A 19,254-nucleotide genomic window follows, 5' to 3' on the forward strand; every position below is an offset into this window, starting at 1 on the left:
TCTTGAGAACTCGCACAACCCTTCGAGCCAGGTGTCTGCAAAAGGTGTAAGTCTTCGACGCTAACGTTGGAATGGTTACGTCTACAGAGATTTGCGGAAATAACAGCTTGAGGTATTCGGTTTGCCGACTCTACTTGAAGACACCCGCCGTGGAATAATACGGCTTCTCAGCTGCCACTCGTCCTGCCATCTAATAACCCTGGAAGGCGTTCACTTCGTAACGGCGTTGTCTGGGGGCTTTTGCCGTTCGGTAAGGAAATTTGGGGACTCGCCAGGCCACTCATTCTCGACCGTCCTCGTACAGAAACGGAATGCCGGCGAGTCGACAACAGCAAAGAATGTCTCTCCTGCTTCTCGGATGCCGAAGACGTCCAACTACGCTGTGGTCATACGTACTGCCGGGGTTGTTTTGAAAGTCTACGTGAAGAAGTCAAACATGACAAGGTTCCAATCATGTGTTTCGGCCATTGCAGCAACTGCGGGCAAATCGACTCTGTGGAAGACCTCATGAAAGTCCTCAATCACCCCAAGTTTGAAGCGGCCTTCGAGGCAACCTTTAACTCCTACGTACAGTCTCAACCCGATAAGATGCATTATTGCCCAACTCCCGATTGTCCCACCATCTATAAAGCCTCTAAAGAACCTGGTGTGTTTCCTGGATTAAATGCTTGGCTTCGATCGGTGTCAGATGTCGAAAATTGAGCCACGATGGACTGAGTTGCCAACAAGCCCGGGACGAGGCCACGGGATTTCAAACCGAGAGATAAAACGAAAGGAGCACAACATCTAGCATTGCCCGAAATGTGGGACCGCAACGTACAAGGAGTTCAGCTGTGATCATGTGGATTTGCGGAGGCTGTAACATACGCCTTTGTTGGGCTTGCCTGGAGACATTTACCGTTGAAGATGAGTGCCATTGTCGCAACTGGTCACGTTGATCCTGAGGAGTTGCAGCGGATCGAGCTGGAGCTGGAGCTGAACTTTGAAAACTTCAACTTTGGTGATTCGTGGGGATTCGGAGTCTGGTTGGCCTCCCCGTCCTAACAACATCAACACAGCAGCGAGGATGCTGGATTTCTTGACAGAGCAAGCCCAAAGATATGGTATGCGTCGCGTGTGCTGAGTATGGGAGCAGTGAATCAACCAGAGGACGACGGGTCCAAGGATGGAAGCCGAACCGTGTAATCGAGGACACATCCAGGAGGGAGCGAATGTAACATTTCAAACCCATGAGGAGTCTAACGGTCTACCAGACTTGCCAGACTCGGGGAGAACTCGCAGTGTTCCATCCTGTACGTGACAACAGGAAGAGCTCGTCAATCACTGCAGAGCTCGCCTTGCCTCGTGTCTTCACATGGACGGTCGACCAGTAAATGCAAGCGTGGTGGAACAGAATGGCGAATGCAGCATTAAGTATGGGGGAACTACGGGTATCTTAACCCTTCCGACTCTTGCTTTCTTCAATAAGATGAAGAGCATCAATCTTTTCCTCCATGAGGGTACAGTAAGTTCACAGTCACCACTTGTGTTTTTTTGTTGCCTTGAGTTCCTTTCGCCCAGCTCCGTATCCATTTCACAGCTCCATGAGCTCCAGCACTAAGCGTATTGATAATCCAATCTCACAATATTGATCCATTTTGGTTTCCGCCGCCCATCCCATTGACAGTCCCGAAAAGTTGTCTTTCTTGGACCTCTGCTCAAGAGAGCATCACACCAGCCATCGACTCCTCTTCCATCATGGGCACCGGTATTAAAGAGTGATCTCGCTGTTATTTCTTTTCCCTTTTTTGGTAACGAGTAGCGATGCGCGGAAACATGACAAGAACGCTTGCAATGCACAAAAAATAATCTCACAAGACTGACGGTAGTAGAAACACTTCTGTGTGTGCTAACAGAATAGTATGACGCGGTCGAAGCGAAAAGCTGGGAGGATCTTTCTATCTTCTTTGGAGTGGTGGGCTCCTCAAATCAAAGAACATTCAATATGATTCGCCGCTCCATTGTTGAGTTGAGGTCGGATAATGTGAGGTGAATTGCTGGCCCACAGTGGCAGGAGTTGGTGTGGGAGGGGCACACTGGTTTGGGGCATTGAAGGTCTTCTGCGTTACGCCAAACATGTCCCCTTCAGGGGTAATTGGAGGCGTGTACAGACCATGCTGAACCAGCGGTGGGAATTGTGGTTTTTGAGGTGTGGCATAAGTTTGGAAGTATTCCGGGCCCGCTGGTTTGGTGATTGTCGAAGGGGGGCTCAGGTCGTATGTCGGAGTCAATGGGGCTCGAGAGGCAGACATGGCAGCCTTTTGAGCAAGGAAGTTGGTCAGGACTCGTGAGACACCGGAATAGCGTACCGAGGCATACTTCCGCGCTAAAATGCCCGAGGGCTCCTGCACCTTTTGCAACAGTTCCATGACGGTGCTGCTGCAGAAGTGAGAACCAAACTCATTTTGGCGAGCTTGAGGTCGACCCAGGATATGGCGCGCCAGAACAAGAGCTGAAAGGGCAAGGGTGTGTGACTGTTTGGACACAAAGTCTCGGTGATAGAGGGCGATCTCCAGGATGTAGAGAGTCAAGCTTTCTGTTTCGGGGTCGTAGACGTTGTCCTTCACAGCCAAACGCATGAACGCGTCGACAGTGGGATGTCCGATGACCCAACCAAGGGTTGACAGAACATGCCACTCCATCTGCAAGAACATATCATCGTCATAGAGCGAACAGCACATTGACTTCAACTCTTTGATTGTGGGAACCTTTTCTTTCTTATCTCCGTACTTGGCCGCAATGAGCAGTGCAGCGCAGCCGACAAGCTGATAATGTCGCTTGTAGACGACCCGTTTTGAGCAGTAGCGATCGAGGAGGTTGGTTGTGAGAAAGAGAGTCTCCGGTAGCAGCTGAAACGCCGTGTGGGCTTCCACCAAGAAGTCGAGAAGGTAAGGCCTCATGTACCACTGGATCTCTGTTTGGATGTCAATCGCGTCGACGTCAGGTACGGTCTCAGCCTGCATAATCTTGTCAGTTCCAACTCGCGCGTCGGCTTCCAAGGTCACTCACATCCATCTTAAGCATATGCTCGAGCATGTCCTGCTGGTATTCGTCTGCGTCTCTTCTCGACATCTCCGAGGCCATCAGATGCTGACGATGTCTGGCAATTTCCTTAGCGTGATCTGAGTTCTTGATGACTGGACGGCGAGGTTCGTCAAACACTTCGACGATACCACTTTCGTAGCCGCTGTCGTTGGAGCTGAAGGAAGAGATTCTGTTGTTGAAGGCCATCTTTGCAAGATCCATTACGGAAGATCAGATATCAGTTGGAAGTGAGGAGAAGAGAAAATATTCGGATTGTTCGAAATCGTGAGTTGAACGACGGATAAAAAGTGAGTGACAGTCGTGTAATTGGCAAAAGCGTTGAAAGGAGTGAATGATCGGACGCAATCAAATGTTGCGCGAGGCTGGAGGTGGCCAGGAACCAAGGGAGTTAAAAAAGTGTCTCTACTAGACTGGTAAAACTGGAGCGTGCGCGGTGTGGTTAGCCGACTGATGATAGGCAGGTGAGTGCTAGGACATACCGAAAGGGAGAAATGGCACGGCGATTTAAATCCTTGTTACTAGGGATCAGCACGAATGCTCTTCATCTGGCCAAGGATTGGTATGCCAAGTAGATTGACTGCTCGTGCGTAGGTTCGGCGAAGGTCGAATGAACGACTCCGCTGGGGGTGGATTGGGACCCTGGGACTGGAATGCGGACTGTAGAGGCCACAAGAGGAGTAGATTTTGCACTGGAAATCTAAAATGAAGTCAGTGGCCCGAATGAAGGGAGACTATAAGAGCTCTGACCTTGGGATCTAAAAAGCACGTTGCCTATTCTAGACTTTGCTGACCTCGTTTTGTTAGGGAGATGCCAATCTGCTTCAAATATCTGGTCAGTGAACATTTCTTCAACCGCGTCGAAAATGTGGGGATGTGGCAGGGCATCGTCCTCAGTGATGCCTCCTGCCAATAGAAATGATTGTATGCGTGCTCAGTGATTTGATCGACGTCCCAAGTACAGATGGTAGTGGCCAACGACGACGTCAAATTCTTATTCCCTGCGGTGCCGTGGCCAGTATCTCTCTCCCTTCACTCATTCAGAGCGGAGGGATCGTCAAGCACCATGGGCCTTGGGCCCCTTCCTCAGCATTTGGTCAGGTAGGCGAGGAGAGGCAGCAGCGTCCCTTGATGGACAGAAGTTGCCAGTACGCCTTGAACGTGTTCGTGTCCTCCTCTTCATTTCAACTTCCTCCGGGGCTTCGTCTGGCCCATGTTGAGCTGTTCTCCTTAATACCGGAAAGGTGGGGTCCAAGCAACCACAACTGGCATGAACCAGGAAAGAAACTGGAGTAGCCTGAGAGTGCGCTGGGTATTTGCCAGGATTTGTTGATGTGTCGGATGACCGAAGGGCGAAGCGAGACTGCACGCCTCCTGGCTGGGTGGTAGTGTTGGGCATATTTTGTTTGCCTTGTGGAGGTTTTGGCTGGACCTCTGGACATTGGATCTCACATTTCCCCCCAATGCCTAACCAGCAGCTGCAAAAAGGTCCTTACCTCTTGGAATGAGATGGAGGATTTTTCTGTGCCCAACAACCCAAGGCAGAACGTTATCCAGAACGTTCTGTGTAAACGAATGCAGGTGATCGAGAGCAGTGCAGGGTGGCTAGTGCAGCTCCAACAAGGCTCAGGAGGAGGAGGTCAGAGCTGGGCGTGGGAGGAGAGTCGAGGACATGAGAGATACTCAGCCGAGTCGTGATGTATCCGAAGGTCCAACGACAGGAGGAGGAGAGGGAAGGAGAGGATAAAGAGGACGAGGTCAAGGCCTCATGGGAATGAGGATTGTGAGGAAAAGGACGGTGGTGGTGGATGAGGAGAAAAAGGAACAGGAGGCCGTCTGAAGTCTTGAGATGAGCAAGAGAGAGTGGAGCAATCCAAGTGTAGGAGATGGTTGGCCCTGACAGCAGCGATTGGGCGCAGGCGCAGCCCCAGACACGACTTGCAGGGGTCGACAGAAGGACAGCCAGGGAACCAGGGAATCAGAGACGGCGGCGAGGTAGGCAAAGTTGAGGTTGCAGCTTGTGCGGGTTGGCGGATTGCGCGACAGCCAGCCAGACAGGGCGAAGGGCTCCAGTTGTTGTGCGGCTGGCGGAGCTGGGGGGCAACCAGGGCGTACGAGGTACGGTATTAGGTAGGTATCTCGCTGTCCATGCTGATGGTCAAGCTGTATCGTGAAAGCGTGAAATAACGAGACAATGGGCTAGGGGGCCGCGGGCAGCCTGTGGCCGCCATTGTGGCAGCTAGTGATTTGTTCAGCCTCGATCAGTGACCACTGGTCCCCTAAACTTTGTCCTGGTCTCTGGCAAACCTGGGTTCCGGCCAGCTTAGCAGCCCAACAGTCCGGATCTCTGGGGTCGGATAGGGGCTACCCTTAACTGTAGTATCCACGACCATCACCACCTGTAACGTCTCTAATAGTACTCGGTACGAGGTACTTTGTAGAAGTATTACCTGGAAGCAGCGACATTCATACCCTTCATCTGATGTCCGTGGTACTCACGGCCTGTCACTTCACCACATCCACCTCCGTCACTGGCACAACCAAATTTCCTTTCACCTCCTGCTTGGCCTCCTCACGGGCTCTGCGATGTACAACCCGTGCATCCAGCTTACCTACCACCCGTCAGTTCTTCCACGGAAAAAAAAGGTTCTTATCCCATTCGTTGTTCTCGTGTTACCCGTACGAGTACGAGCAGCTGTAAGTAATGCCTTTGTCATGTTTGCAATCCTTTGCCCTTTTTTGTCGTCTGTATGTAAAACCGCACCGCACATGGCCACTGGTCGCGCGGCTGGCGGTTTGAGCAGAGCGCGTCAAGGCGCGTCCATTGGCCCATGTCGCCGTCGGGTCCTTGTTTTCGAACCTGGCTAATGCAAGCCTGACGGAGTCCATAGTCTTGACCAGCTGCTCGGGGCCAAACCTGGACCTAACCAGCAAACTGCGAGCGAGTTGTCACTGTGCAGACCCCAAGACAACTAGTTACTCGGCACACGGCCTCGACGGGAATTGCTGCTGCGATCTTCGTGATTGACGTGAGATATTTCTGCATACCCTACCCGGAGTTCGCCCTCTTTCCTCTTCTTGTCATTGCTAGGAGAAGACGTCCACCACGGTCATATTAACTCCAAAACAGAACTGCAGCTTCAACCACAACCCCAACCACCGTCTTCTCACCAATGTCAAACGATCTGAAGCAAGTCGCGAGCACGACTTGATGCTGCACGACGCTGGTTCTCTACTGCCTTGCACCACAGATTCAGAAATGTTCCCCAGGATTGTGCTACGGTGGCGTTGCGGCAGGGTTATGATCTATTAGCTTGATTTGTCCCTGCCATGTCCTGAGATCCAGAGATCTACTCCGTACTCCGTTCCCTATCTCGACAAGTCGCTGAGGAAGAGGCGCTGTGACTGGCCACCACGTCCCGGAAAGATTCCAGCCACCCCGAATGGTTTCAAACCTTCCATGCGCAGGTCCTGGAAGTATGGAGTATGGCGTGCAGTCAGCTGTCCTCAAAGGAATAATCTGAGAGGCCGCTTGCTTGTTTCCAGCAAACTCTCATCTCATTCAAGCGAGCCGATCTGATAGAGGGCCTCCTTTTTCAAGGACCCCTGCAAAATATCTCTGTCTTGTACCTAGATCTGCAAACAAGACTGGCGATTCACCTTCTCTCGTAGTATTGTTTGTGCGGCTACATGTCCGTGTAACTTGACACGCATGAACCTCGTTGACCGTGTCTTTTGGTGATGATGCATTGCAACCGTACTTTTACTCACCTCTTGACATCATCAGGAGGCTAGTAGAAAGAGGCCCCGTGAGTGTTCTAGGCCGGAGCATCTCGTCAGGACAGTCTGCGTGACCGTCGATGGTGATATCTTTGCAAGCCGACGGCCAAGGCTCATCTGAGATGATGACAGACGGGATCCACGCACGGCACCCATGGGTGGGAATAGCAGAAAGGTTCGAAGAAGGCGTGAGCCGGAGATGACGCTGAGACAACCGAGCGCTGGAAAACTCCAGATCGATCAGCTCGTCGTTGGTGTCGATAAGCTATCATGGTATAATTTGAGATACGTCGAGACTCATCTCCAAGCTCCTTAACAGGATGCAACACCCCATTTGATATATGATACGACAACCATTGTACATCCATTTGCCCCGGTGTTGGACACACTTTTGGGTCCTCGGGAGTCCGCTTAAAGAGCCACCAGATGCAATTTGGCCCCCTTCCTCCTGCCAAAATGCTCCTTGTTAAATTGAAACTCTTCCCCCACAAAAGGAAGCGGAGAAGACGCGCAACATTCTCGATTCTCGACACGCGATTCCTCAAATTGCAGCAAATTGGGCTGGATTGATTGCATATTATGAAGCGCCATGGAGCGCGAAAGGGGGGCCTTTCTGCCGTAGTTCCCGATGCTTCCCATAAGCCTCAAAACTGGACTCTGTATCGAGTATGACCTAGGTATGTACCTACGGAGTATCAGTATGTATTACTTGAAGAATGCCACAGTCGACAATGTTGTGAAACTTCCTCGGCTCATCTTTCAGTTACCTTTTCAGGTGGCCATGCGAGTCTTTCCCAGTTGGTTGTCTCAGGCCATCTGACTTATAGTCTTGAGTACAAACGGGCTGAGGGAAGTCACTACGAGAGGTGTTGAGTATTCGTAAACAATGATAATAAAAAGAACAGCTATCTCCCAGTTCGTGGGCGATACCGTACAGAATGATACCAGTCCGACGTCTCTCTCGACTCAAACCCGGTTGTGTACCTAATTGAGCCCCTCCCGATTCCCCTCTTCCTCTTCCATTTCTTCAGAGGTTCGGACAAGCCTCAATCATTCATTAGAGCACGATCAAACAAAAGATGCCATCATGTCAAGTCTTTTGCAGTCAAACGACATCTGCCGAAAAGATCTCAACATCTGGCCATCTACGCCTAAATTCCGCCAGCCTCAGCCCTCGTATGCTAACTGCCTAGACTGCCCATCGACCATTGCGGCAAACGCAGACCCTCTTGTCATTGGTGTTCAAGAGCTCGTTTACAGAGTCCGCACAGCCAACCTGCGGTTATGGGGAATGTTCCTCTTGAACTGCTGGCTCCAGGATATGATTCTCCCTTCTAAAATTAATTCAACTTCATTGATTGACGCCTAGAAGACTTGACAAAGGTCGGTCGCAAGCTGTGCCTGCGTGCACCGCTTCAGGGAGACGGACCAGTCAAGAGTCTCAATCGACGCTCTTTGAACGCGCCATTCTGATTTCGTCGAATCTCAACCCGTCTTGCAACCGGCCCTTGGAAACTCTTTGCCCATTGTGGGTCGTGCAACCAAGCAAGAAGAATCGGCACGGGAAATTTGATATTCAGGGAAACGGCGGCGCAAGGCTGGACGCAACCCAAGGCCCCTAATGGAATATCAATAACAGGTACTCCGTCCTCCAGCTGAGACATGTCGGCATGTCACTTCGTCCCGCTGGCAAAATACGATGTTAGTTGTCGTTCTCGTCTATCTTGTCAGGAGTTTTGATTTGGACACACCACTCCACATGGTGATGGATGCTTTGTTCACGCGCCTTGATCCAGATGTACTGACCTTGAGTCCTTCCAGTGGAGTCTACACCCGGCGCTCGAGCCCGTTGCACTCCCATGGAATCCCACGGCATACTCTCTAATCGCGGCGTTTTGTGCGGTCTCGCTATGGATGACGGTTGAATTGACCCTGCAGGTGTTTTTCACGTTCCGGCGCCACCGAGGTCTTTATTTCTGGTCGCTCCTGGTCTGCACCTGGGGTGTGGCGTTGCATGTCCTCGGCGTCATTCTCAAGCTCTTCAATGAGAGCAATTGGATCATCTCGAGCATCATCTTCAAGGTTGGTTGGGTCGGTAACGTCACAGGCTTCTCTCTCGTTCTGTACTCGCGCCTGAATCTTGTGGTTCACGATAAGCGCATTCGAAGGGCGGTCCTCTCCATGATAATCACCGACGCCATCCTACTCCATACGCCCATCATCATCTTCGACTTTGGGATTTCCTCCCCACACCCTGACATCTGGTACATGCCTATGAAGGTCATGGAGCGGATCCAGGTGGTATGGTTCAGTGTCCAGGAAACCATCATCTCGCTCATGTATATCTGGTGTACGCGCGACTTTCTCAAAGATATCTACTCGCCCCAGACACATCGCGTCATGCAGCTGCTCATCACAGCGCAGGTTATCGCAATCGTCTTCGACATCGTGCTTATTACGGTCGATTGCAACAACATGTTTACGCTAAAGGTCGTGATCCACCCGTTCTGTTACGCCGTCAAGTTGAAGCTCGAGTTCATCGTATTAAACCAGCTCCTCGCGCTGATCAAGCATGGCATCGCGCCCAGTAGCTTTCCAGCACCAGATGAGGAATCTCCAGATGCCAGTGGCCCGACGCCCCCGCGATCCGGTGCGCGGGTGGATATCAAACATGGCTCTTCCGTGAGCACTGATATTACCGCCACCGACGTGCGGGACAATGGAGTGGAAGTGTCACGGAAAGATTCTATTCTCCTGCCATCTGGCGGGCTCGGGAGGGACATGGAGTACTATCGGAAAAGAAACAAGCATAGTCCCGAGACCGAGAATGTTGATCCTGGCCTTGCCGGCGATAATACCAACAGTAATAGCGACAAGAACAAGAACGAGTCGACGCCGGGTCAGGCACTACTGAATCCCGACCCGGATGCTATCGAACCACTTCCACTCCCATCTTCGCCTCAAACGCCCTCGCCGCCGCCCCCTCTTCCTCACCCTATATTGACAGTGGAAACTTCGATATTGAGAGCCCCGGAGAGGCCGTCGTTTGAACCCCAGCTGCCCGCGAGATCCCTCTCGGATCCGACGCCGCTAGGAACAGCGCAACGGGAACAAGACTCGGAAGCAATTGTGGCGGAGATCGAGAGACACTATCTGGGGAATTGGAACGGTTAATTAGACCTCTCTTACCATTAACTAATTCGTACACGAAAGGAAGCATGCGGGATAATCGAAGCTCCTCTCTGTCTCACACATCATGGGCCTGCTTCGGGCCGAATTCAATCTTGCACAGCACAGCAGCCCTTCCAAGCTCACTCTGCACTCGGTCCCGGCGAGCAACGACAGATAGGGTCGACTGCTTCCGGGAGAAGGGTTTGTCAAATTTGGCGCACCTCTGTGCCCGTCACAAGTCCAGTATATCTAGCCCATACTCCGTGGGACAGCAGTCGCCCTTGACTCGGTTCTTAATATATGTTCTTGGTATTGCACCCGCCTCCTTTTCAACGTCGACTGTACCCCGGCGTTGCCTCCTTTATCTATTAGACATCGTCAAGAAAACGAGTAGAACCAGGACATGGAGGAAGAGGCCTAATTTCGAAGTGAGTCAAGAGCGACGTCGACGAGGATGGGGTTTTGCCAGCCCTCAGTTCGCATGAATAGTACGGAGGCGCCAACTGCTTGAAGGGGGGTGGCGCAATGCGTTCTCATTAAGATAGCTGGCTGCCTAGCTACCCGGTTGGTTTGGAGATCTCGAGGCATGTGATGAAACAAAAAGAACACATTGAATTGTAGGTGGGTAGCTCCTTCTGAGGAGTGGTCGAGTAAGAGTGCTGGTAGAGGTGCAGTTGAAGAGAGCCACAGTGGTCAATTAAAAGCGGCGCGTACCGAGTACACAATAGTCCATTGCACCACGTGCACTTCGATATGCCGAGGCCCAGGAAAGAACCTCATTGACTTCATCGACCATCGTGAGCATCGACTGACTCCCAAGTTGTCACGCTACTCAAGCTACTCTCCTACGCGAAACACCCTTTTCCGACCTTAGAGACGAGGATATCATCATCATTCTGTCCCGCGGGAATTTCAACAGAGAAATTGACAGCCGGCACAGCATGGCACACCAAGTCATCGTCTGCGGGGCAGAGTACTCCAAGAGCTCCTCATTAGCTCGCTCCCTGCCGGCTATTCCCCTCAAAAGGGATTGAGACACGAACCCATCCTGATGTTTCCGACCGAGAGAACCTCGGAAGAGAACCAGATTCACGCGGTAAGCAGAGAGCCGTCTAGCTCGGAGACGCGTGGTAGTCCTTTTCTTCTGCTCCACCTTTCACAGCTTAAGAGAAGAAATTGTGGTGGAGTGGTGCCGCAGCTGTAGTAGCAGCAGTGGGTGTCTCATGTTCTTGTACCCAGTAGTATAAAGACCAAGGTACCGCTTCTCAGAATCCCCTAAGCCACCATGACGGACGCATTCTCCCAGGCAAGCAGGCGATTGAGTCAGATCAAGGATTCCATCATGGGCAAAGTAGCCACCACCATCCCCTTCGACCCAGAGTCGACCTCGTTCCCGACTCGCAAGAACCTCCCCAAGATCGTGGGCGCGCCCGACGAAGCCGCCTGGGTCTGGGGCAAGGACGACTACATCGGCCGGCTGAACCTGTTGACGCCAACGCGCGTCAAGGCCGCCGCCGCCCACGAAATCCGCACGGGCGAAATGGCCCGACTGGACCTGCCGCTGGACGTGCCGCTGCAGCCGGCCTTTGGGCGCCAGAAGTTCGAGCACAAGATCGTGCCCATCGCCGAGGGCATCTCCTACGACGACATCTACCACATGAACACGCAGTCCGGCACCCAGTGGGACGGCTTCCGGCACTTCTCCCACATCGCCACGCAGACCTTCTACAACAACACGCACAAGGACGACATCATGGGGCCGACGGCGAACGACCACAAGTGCAGCATCCACCACTGGTCCGAGCACGGCTTCTCCGGCCGCGGCGTGCTGCTCGACTACCGATCGTACGCCGACAGCGTGGGCATCAAGTACGACACGGCCACCTCCCACGCCATCAGCTATGACGACCTGGTCGCCTGCGGCAAGCACCAGGGCCTCGATATCCGCCCGCAGGCGCAAGGGGGCGACCTCAAGATCGGCGACATCCTGCTCATCCGTTCCGGCTGGGTCGAGGACTACTACAAGCGGGCGCCCGAGGAGCGTGACCGGCTCGCCCTCCGCCACGGGCCCGACGCCCAGTGGTGCGGCGTCAAGCAGGAAGAGGCTGTCAAGGACTGGCTGCACGACTGCTACTTCGCGGCCGTGGGCGGTGACGCCCCCGCCTTCGAGCGCTGGCCCACTCCCGAGAATTACTACCTGCACGAGTTCATCATCGCCCTCTGGGGTATGCCCCTGGGCGAGATGCTCGACCTGGAGAAGCTGAGCCAGTTGTGCAAGAAGAACAAACGCTGGACCTTCTTCTTCAGCAGTGCCCCCTTCAATTGCCATGGTGGCGTGAGTAGTCATGTCAACGCGACGGCCATATTCTAGACGGAAAAAGGGGATGCCGGAGTGTTTATGAGTGAACGACGCTGGTTAACGCACGCACACACAACACGGGAGAAGTGGTCGACATGGTTTACTACGGGATTCTCACGGCAGAAATTGAATGAGAGATGGCTGTTGGAGAGGGAGACATCTCGAGTTAGAAGAAAGTGGTGCGATTGTCTGTGGGGAAAGGAGACGTGTGCTGGATTGGTCAGAAGCGCTCCCCTTGTTAGGAAGATGCGGAGACGACCATAAGATACAAAACACCAACAAAGGTCGCATCCTCGAAGCATTTTGGCTGTTTGAAAAGGCTCCAACATAACGGTCGAAAGATCTTCTGGTTAAGTTATATCCCGTTGGACACACAACCCTATCCGATCAAATCAGATACTGAGCTACTGAGCTACACCACACCAATGCCACCTAAAGTTTTATGTCTTGACCCCCTCCCGCTTCTCGGTGGCTTCGGCTTCCTTCTCTCCATTTTCTAGCGCAGCATCTTGCTTTTGTTCCTCCTCTTCTTTTGTCGCGGGAGCTTCAGACGGTGGTACTGGTGGCGCCGCACTGCTGATGACCGGTTTTGCTTGGACGACGTTCACGATGTGTTCGCCCAGGTCTCCTGATCCGTCGATTTTGCTGATCCGGAGACTGAAGAATGATGCGTCTGCCAGTAGCCTAGGTTCAGCTCCCATCAGCATAAAAAAGTTCATATCTAGACCCACGGGAGGTTCTGTATTCTGAGACCTGCTTACCTTTCCTTTGCCCTGACCGACTTGATGGTCACATCCTTGTATGCATTCGTCCACTGCTCTCGGTAACTTGCAAACACCGGCATCATTATCCCCGCAACCACCGGTTCCGGTAAATGCTTGGCCAACACTTTTTGCAACGTGGCCGTTTCTTTCGTCAATGTCTCCATGTAGGGCGACACATGGACGGCTTTGTTCTTGGCCGCTTCTTCCCAGTCAATGTTCTTCATTGCCTTGACATGCATCGAGGCTCGCCCGGACATGATGTCGACAAGCTTCTCGTGGATACCGTTTTGATGTTCCTGGAAGAGACGCTTGACTTTGTCGAACTCGTTCATGACTTGTGAGGTCGTCGAGGAAGGAAGGTGGCGGCGGAAGAATTCTCTCACATAGGGTATGAGTGCGACGATGAAGCTCAACCCCTGTGACGACAATGCCAGGTGTTTTGTCGTGATGTTCTTCAACCCTGCACTCCTAGTAGCGCCGGCTCCCAAGATCAGCTGGGAGCTTCGTGAATTAAACAACTTCAGACTCTCCAGCAACGAAGTGGCAACTTCATGGCTCATACTGGGGATGCCAGCCGCTAGGTGTTGGAAAGTTTCCATGGATCGTAACATGGCAATGGCAGATTCCGGAAGTATGTACTTCTGTTCATCAATCATGGCGCTGCGCACCTTTGCAGTCGCAGCAGCTGTTCCGTTAGGTGCGACGCCGTTGCTTGTGTTGACACCGTTGGTCAAAGTTTGCCAGATCATCGTACTTTCAATCCAGGGAAGGGCGTCATTAGTGCTGCCTTCCATGACCCGAGCGAGGATCTCATTCTCGCCCTCGCCAAAATCCCTAGCATCCCATTTATCAGAATCCATGACCTTGATCACTTCATGCTTCTGGGAGTCTGCAAATCGCGCCACGAAATCCTTAATTTGGCTGTCGAGAACGCTCTTGAGGCCCGTGCCGCTGCGGCCAGATATGGCTTCACATTCATCGGCAAACAGCCTGTTAAGCGTGAAGTACTTCAGGAAATCAGACAAAGACAATTCCGAGTTCTGCTGTGACCGGACTCTGACTACCTTCGCGATCTGTGCCTGTGCAAGATCCACCCCCTCTCCTAAGAGACTCGAGAGATCTAAGACTTGCTGCATTTCTGCTTGCACGGAACTCGTAGCTCGGGGTCGGCTTGGTTGGGGGCTCATAACTCTGTCGATACTTGCAGGGTCAGGAGTTCTTGGAGGTGATTTAATCATGTGCTCTGGCAAGTTGCTTGTGATGTCCAGCAAAATTTTGACCTGCACGCTGAGCCGGCGCAGGCCTTCACTAATGTTTGTGTAGATAGTCGCAAGCATCTGATACCAATCTTGTGCGTCCAGTGCTCTCAAATTTCTAGCCAAAATCGATGACTTCTCTTGCTGGCTCATATTTCTTCCACCCATCGTCGAGGCAGAAACTGTAGAAACATTGTCGTCGTCGTTAGAGCTCGGGAGCTGTTTTCGAATCATGCTTTTCATCTCTCGCAAGACGATCGCTCTGAAACTAGTAGCTGCCGGAGTGGTATACCTGGCCCTCGATAGACCTCTCATCTCAGCTTCAAGTTCATCCCGTAGCTCGGGCCCAATATTCATGTACCCTGGGAAAGCGGAAGGGGCTCTTCTTTGGCCTGGTTTTGGTCTTGTATACGCGACTCCCCATCTTTGAAGGGTCATGCTAGTCTCCGTGTGCTCAACATGTCGTCTGATGTCACTGAGCAGGCTGTTGTGAAATCGTGCCTCATAACCCCGACCAGCCCGCTGACGCAATTGATTCAAGTCATCGAAGGCGCCCTCGAGGGCCTTGATTCTTCGCAGATCACGTCTTTGGTATCGAAGTGACTGGTTCGTATCCGGGGCCTTGCTCTCCTTGCCTGCCATCAACGCTTCTACGTCATCTAAACCATCCAATGCCTCATCAATCTCGCCCTTTTCGACCATGTCTTCGCAAATCTGCACGGATTTGACGATGTCCTCGAGTTGCATGATTGCTTGCGCTAATTGACGTACATTGTCACGACGCTGCTTCAGATTAACAACTTTCAGTCCATCTATAGCCATTTCCTTGTCGAGTTTCGCAAGCTCCCTCCGAAGCCTCTGAATACGGTCCACTGAATCAGCAGCCTCATTGTGTAGCTCCCTGAGAGATCCGAGCGCGGAGAAGAACGATTTCGATGCCGTCGATATGGAGTTTATGAGGTGCACCTCGACCGTATCCATGTACCACGATAACTTCTCTTGCAGGATTGCATTTGTAGCCAGAGACCTTCTCCCAGAAGGAGTTCCGCTAGGGTCACGCACGATCTCCGAATTTTCAGAGACGATATCAAACGTCCTTGGATTCTCGAGGTGGAAATCTTCTTCCGAGTAGACGGCTGGGATCGTCGACAACGGTGTGACCGCCTGACGTCGTTGGCCACTATGTCTCCTTTTCGGTTGAGGCGGCTCTAGCGGAATCGATATTGTCGAGCTCATTGAGCTCGCCCGAGAATGCCCGGGCCTTTGCAGGCGCTTGCTAAGAATAGCCTCCCACTCTTCATTCTTGGTGTCCTTCTTGTCTCGGTGGAACAATGATGTCTCGCCTTCACCCTCATTCTTTGCCCTTTGGAAGGCTTCGTACAGTGAGCCAACCTGCAACAGGTAAGGATGAAATGCCTTGCCTTCGATGTGGGGAATATTCGTAAGGGCAACGGGAGGAATGTCGCGCGGTGTAGGAGCCTTGTACCCCGAGCTGGAAGGGAGGGCCCCTGTTCTCAGCCCTGTATGGATTATCGGGTGTTGCAGGAGTGTCGAGATTGCATTCTGGCTAATCTCTGTTATTGGAGCGGTGTTGATTGACGCTGTGTCGAGGGTGCTAGCCATTGAGCTTGACGTTGATCCACGGCGCCACGCACCTCTTGGGCCTCCATGTTGTCTTTGCGGAATGCTAGGGAAAGGGTATTCGGTTGTTGGGGAGGTGGCTATCGGTGAGGCAAAGGATCCCTGGGATCCAGGCCGGATTGGAGATGCCATCTCATCTTCTTCCCCGGCATGCGCAAGGTCCGGAGGGCTTCAAATATGACTTCCCAAGTCATAAGGGAGTCAAATGCTCAGAGGGGATAAATGTACACGCTGTGAATGCCACATGATTCGTCTGTTTAAGCAGCTTTCGGCCAATTGCTGATGCCTAATCACGAGTTCGGAGGATACGACAAGCCGCAAACGCAAGTGAGATTGGAGGCACCAAGGAGACGCCCAGCTCACCCCTCTTTGGGATGAAAATGATGCCGCCCTGTGCCGGCCCCTGCTTAGCGCGGTTGTCGATGACTGCTGTGACTGGCCCTTAATGTCGGCTGCCACGATCATCTCGCGAGGCTATGGAAATGTCCAATAAAAATGAGTGGTTTCCAAAAGAGGCGTCGTTAACGTTACACTTTAGGCCTGGGGCGCAATCTCAGCCTTACACATTCGCGCCAAGTGTGAGAATATTTCTCCTACAAGTGGCCAACAGCATCGTTTCGGTTATAGCATCTTTCAGACCACTCACTTAGGGTACCGATATTAGCTAAATTAGAGATCGTACGTTCTTTTCAAAATCGCGATGGGACAGCAACGGCTGACCTGGAGAGGAACCCAGCTACAGGTGATTATCCTTCTGAACTCTCTCTTGGAGCGCTCCCTAGAGTCGGGACTCCTCCACGGTCAAGCACGGTCCACACGAATAGTTTTCGCAGAGTCGGTCATTTCAGTAAGGGGTTGTCTTACTGAGAGGTAGAGTCGAAATATATCTATTGCTATTGAGACGTTTGATTCATCAGTAGACAAGATCTCGACGCTTGACCCATCCCAAAATCGAGTCGAAATTTCGGCATGTGTGAAGCATATTAGATTCAACGTATATACTGCCTCTTCCTTCATGCCATCGTGTTGGTACGGGTGTCAGATCACCGTTGCACATAAGGTACTGGCGGATCTGGTCGATGCAATGATCTGTTGCTCACATTAGAGACTCGAACATCCAGAATTCAGCTGGACGGCCCAATCGAGAGCCATGGCAGAGATCCAAAATAACTTACAGTTGTGTATCTGGGAAGGATGATGGATGTCTTGTTTCATGTAGTAATCCAAGTCAAGATGCTGCCTCAACGTGTTCTGCGCACAGCTTTTAGCAACGATATTCGGGGACGAGGCTTCACACTCTTACCACACAGTGTAAAGTATGTAAGATGTCGAGTCTATTGGAATTAGAATCGCGGCTTCAAACACACGGACTGAGTGACTGAGTATAAAACTTACCCTCCAACGTATTGCTTTTGACCATCAACTATGTCATAATAACCATCGAAGTCCGGGCCCCAGACGCTCAAGGCCTCTAACTCAGACAGATAGAAATACCGATCTACCATCTTGTCAGTATCTCATGATTAAAGCCGCTTTTGAATCCCGAGGCCCAAACCGTTGATCAAGTCTGCCCAGTTTTGATCAATTTCTGGGCTCGGGGAGCCCACATATTGTATTTGATCAGGCTCAGGAGCCAGATACGACGATCCATTGGGATGGAAATGCAGGTCACCGGTGAACCTTCGTGTTTCGATAGAGATCTTCTGGGCTGCCGTCCCTAGCTTCAAGTTCAGCATTTCTGTACATTACGTTGAATAGCAGCATCAATGGGCTCACCTAGTTCAGTAGCCCACCCTGTTTCATACGAATATGCGACCCTGGGTCGACGCAAGGTATGCATGGTGACTAGGACTGAGTAAATAAAGAGTATTATTGCGGAAGTAGCGAGAATTGTGCTCCTTTGCGTCCCCCAAACCCCCCTTTTCTGGTTTTGGCGTGGAAACTGGAAGCTCTTCGCGTTGGCCGGAGCACTGCTGCCATTCTCTTCATCTTGAGGCAGGAGGGAGTATTTGGAAGAGTGCGTCGACTGCAACCCGGCCATCTTTGTGGAACCTGAGACGGCCAAGAAGATGTATCTTGGGGAATGTACAGTGTGAGAATAGTGGGAGGAGAGTCTCTGATTTCTTCCGGAAAACGGCAGGTCTTCAGGCGACCCATTTACTCCAGCCCTTTGGAAAATTTACCGAGCACTTGTAATCACATTATTCGAAGCACATATACATAGACCCACTATAGATGATCTTTACTCATCGCCTTACGACGCAAAGTGGCTCCTCCACCATCGCATTTATCTGGACAGGCGTCTATGCACAGTCGTGCTGATTGCAGTCTTCGGCATTACACCGAACAAATCATAGTTCATAGGGAGGTCCTGCGCAGAACTCTAAATAGATCCACGTTCGAACTTCACGCCGATATGTCAGACTCATAGAACACCCTTGTGCAATAGTTAGTGTTTTCGGACATGGTCATCGCCATGATCCTGCAGGAGTTCCATCCTCGTGAACGCATTAGATTGAATTGAACATCGCCATGTCAAAGACCGTGAGTTACGAAAGAAATTCGACCGTCCGCAAATCCCCGTAAGACTGCTTTACATATAAGAGTGTATCCTTGCAGAAACAAGAGTTTCCTTTCCTCATCACCTCAACACCTGTCCATTTTCCCAGAGCAAGGGTGAACCATCTCATACTTTTGAACTCGCACATTCATCATCGGATTACAACGCAAATATGCACCTCCCCTCAGTTCTGGCTCTCTTTTCTGTTGGCGTAACAGTGCTGGCTATGCCTTTGAGCGGCCCCGCCGCCAATCTCGGTGTTGCTCGTCGTGCGCCAGAAGAGACCACCATCGATTTTGACAAACGCGAAGAAACTACCATTGACTTCGACAAGCGTGAGGAGACTACCATCGATTTCGACAAGCGCGAGGAGACTACCATCGATTTCGACAAGCGCGAGGAGACTACCATTGACTTCGACTAAATGGTACGGAAAGGGGACGAGGCTGGTTAGCCATGGTGGAGACAGAACACGGTTAGAATTGGTGGATCGGCAAGCGAATGCCGATCATTCAACCCCTGCGAGACAGAAGTACATAGTAGGAACAAGCTATCACTATCCAGTACAAGTAGGAGCTAGGAGCTGTCGCTATTCATTGGTGCCTTGACGAGAAATTCAGGCGTCCATCTAGTCAGTCTCAA

The 19,254-nt window shown here is 51.8% G+C and overlaps 7 protein-coding genes across 7 annotated transcripts; 4 read left to right on the forward strand and 3 right to left on the reverse strand.

The window, feature by feature from the left end:
* Window positions 1–453: 453 nt before the first annotated feature.
* Window positions 454–702, forward strand: Z519_00631 (uncharacterized protein; the record flags this gene model as incomplete). The annotated part of the gene is made up of 1 exon (XM_016758388.1): window positions 454–702. One exon carries the CDS (start codon window positions 454–456, stop codon window positions 700–702), a length of 249 nt encoding a protein of 82 aa, XP_016625637.1.
* Window positions 703–1,979: 1,277 nt separating this feature from the next.
* On the reverse strand, window positions 1,980–3,270 carry Z519_00632 (uncharacterized protein; the record flags this gene model as incomplete). Its single annotated transcript, XM_016758389.1, has 2 exons — window positions 1,980–2,996; window positions 3,049–3,270. 2 exons carry the CDS (start codon window positions 3,268–3,270, stop codon window positions 1,980–1,982), a joined length of 1,239 nt encoding a protein of 412 aa, XP_016625638.1.
* Window positions 3,271–8,560: 5,290 nt separating this feature from the next.
* On the forward strand, window positions 8,561–10,035 carry Z519_00633 (uncharacterized protein; the record flags this gene model as incomplete). Its single annotated transcript, XM_016758390.1, has 2 exons — window positions 8,561–8,623; window positions 8,683–10,035. 2 exons carry the CDS (start codon window positions 8,561–8,563, stop codon window positions 10,033–10,035), a joined length of 1,416 nt encoding a protein of 471 aa, XP_016625639.1.
* A 1,282-nt stretch (window positions 10,036–11,317) lies between these two features.
* Z519_00634 (uncharacterized protein) lies at window positions 11,318–12,403 on the forward strand (the record flags this gene model as incomplete). Its single annotated transcript, XM_016758391.1, has 1 exon — window positions 11,318–12,403. One exon carries the CDS (start codon window positions 11,318–11,320, stop codon window positions 12,401–12,403), a length of 1,086 nt encoding a protein of 361 aa, XP_016625640.1.
* A 428-nt stretch (window positions 12,404–12,831) lies between these two features.
* Z519_00635 (uncharacterized protein) lies at window positions 12,832–16,034 on the reverse strand (the record flags this gene model as incomplete). Its single annotated transcript, XM_016758392.1, has 2 exons — window positions 12,832–13,075; window positions 13,153–16,034. The coding sequence occupies 2 exons, from the start codon at window positions 16,032–16,034 to the stop codon at window positions 12,832–12,834; spliced, it is 3,126 nt and encodes a 1,041-aa protein (XP_016625641.1).
* Window positions 16,035–16,965: 931 nt separating this feature from the next.
* On the reverse strand, window positions 16,966–17,892 carry Z519_00636 (uncharacterized protein; the record flags this gene model as incomplete). The annotated part of the gene is made up of 6 exons (XM_016758393.1): window positions 16,966–17,141; window positions 17,228–17,303; window positions 17,356–17,386; window positions 17,448–17,550; window positions 17,608–17,769; window positions 17,829–17,892. 6 exons carry the CDS (start codon window positions 17,890–17,892, stop codon window positions 16,966–16,968), a joined length of 612 nt encoding a protein of 203 aa, XP_016625642.1.
* A 692-nt stretch (window positions 17,893–18,584) lies between these two features.
* Z519_00637 (uncharacterized protein) lies at window positions 18,585–19,036 on the forward strand (the record flags this gene model as incomplete). Its single annotated transcript, XM_016758394.1, has 2 exons — window positions 18,585–18,596; window positions 18,722–19,036. 2 exons carry the CDS (start codon window positions 18,585–18,587, stop codon window positions 19,034–19,036), a joined length of 327 nt encoding a protein of 108 aa, XP_016625643.1.
* Window positions 19,037–19,254: the final 218 nt, after the last annotated feature.

The sequence above is a fragment of the Cladophialophora bantiana genome (assembly GCF_000835475.1).
Source record: "Cladophialophora bantiana CBS 173.52 unplaced genomic scaffold supercont1.1, whole genome shotgun sequence".
Taxonomy (NCBI): domain Eukaryota; kingdom Fungi; phylum Ascomycota; class Eurotiomycetes; order Chaetothyriales; family Herpotrichiellaceae; genus Cladophialophora; species Cladophialophora bantiana.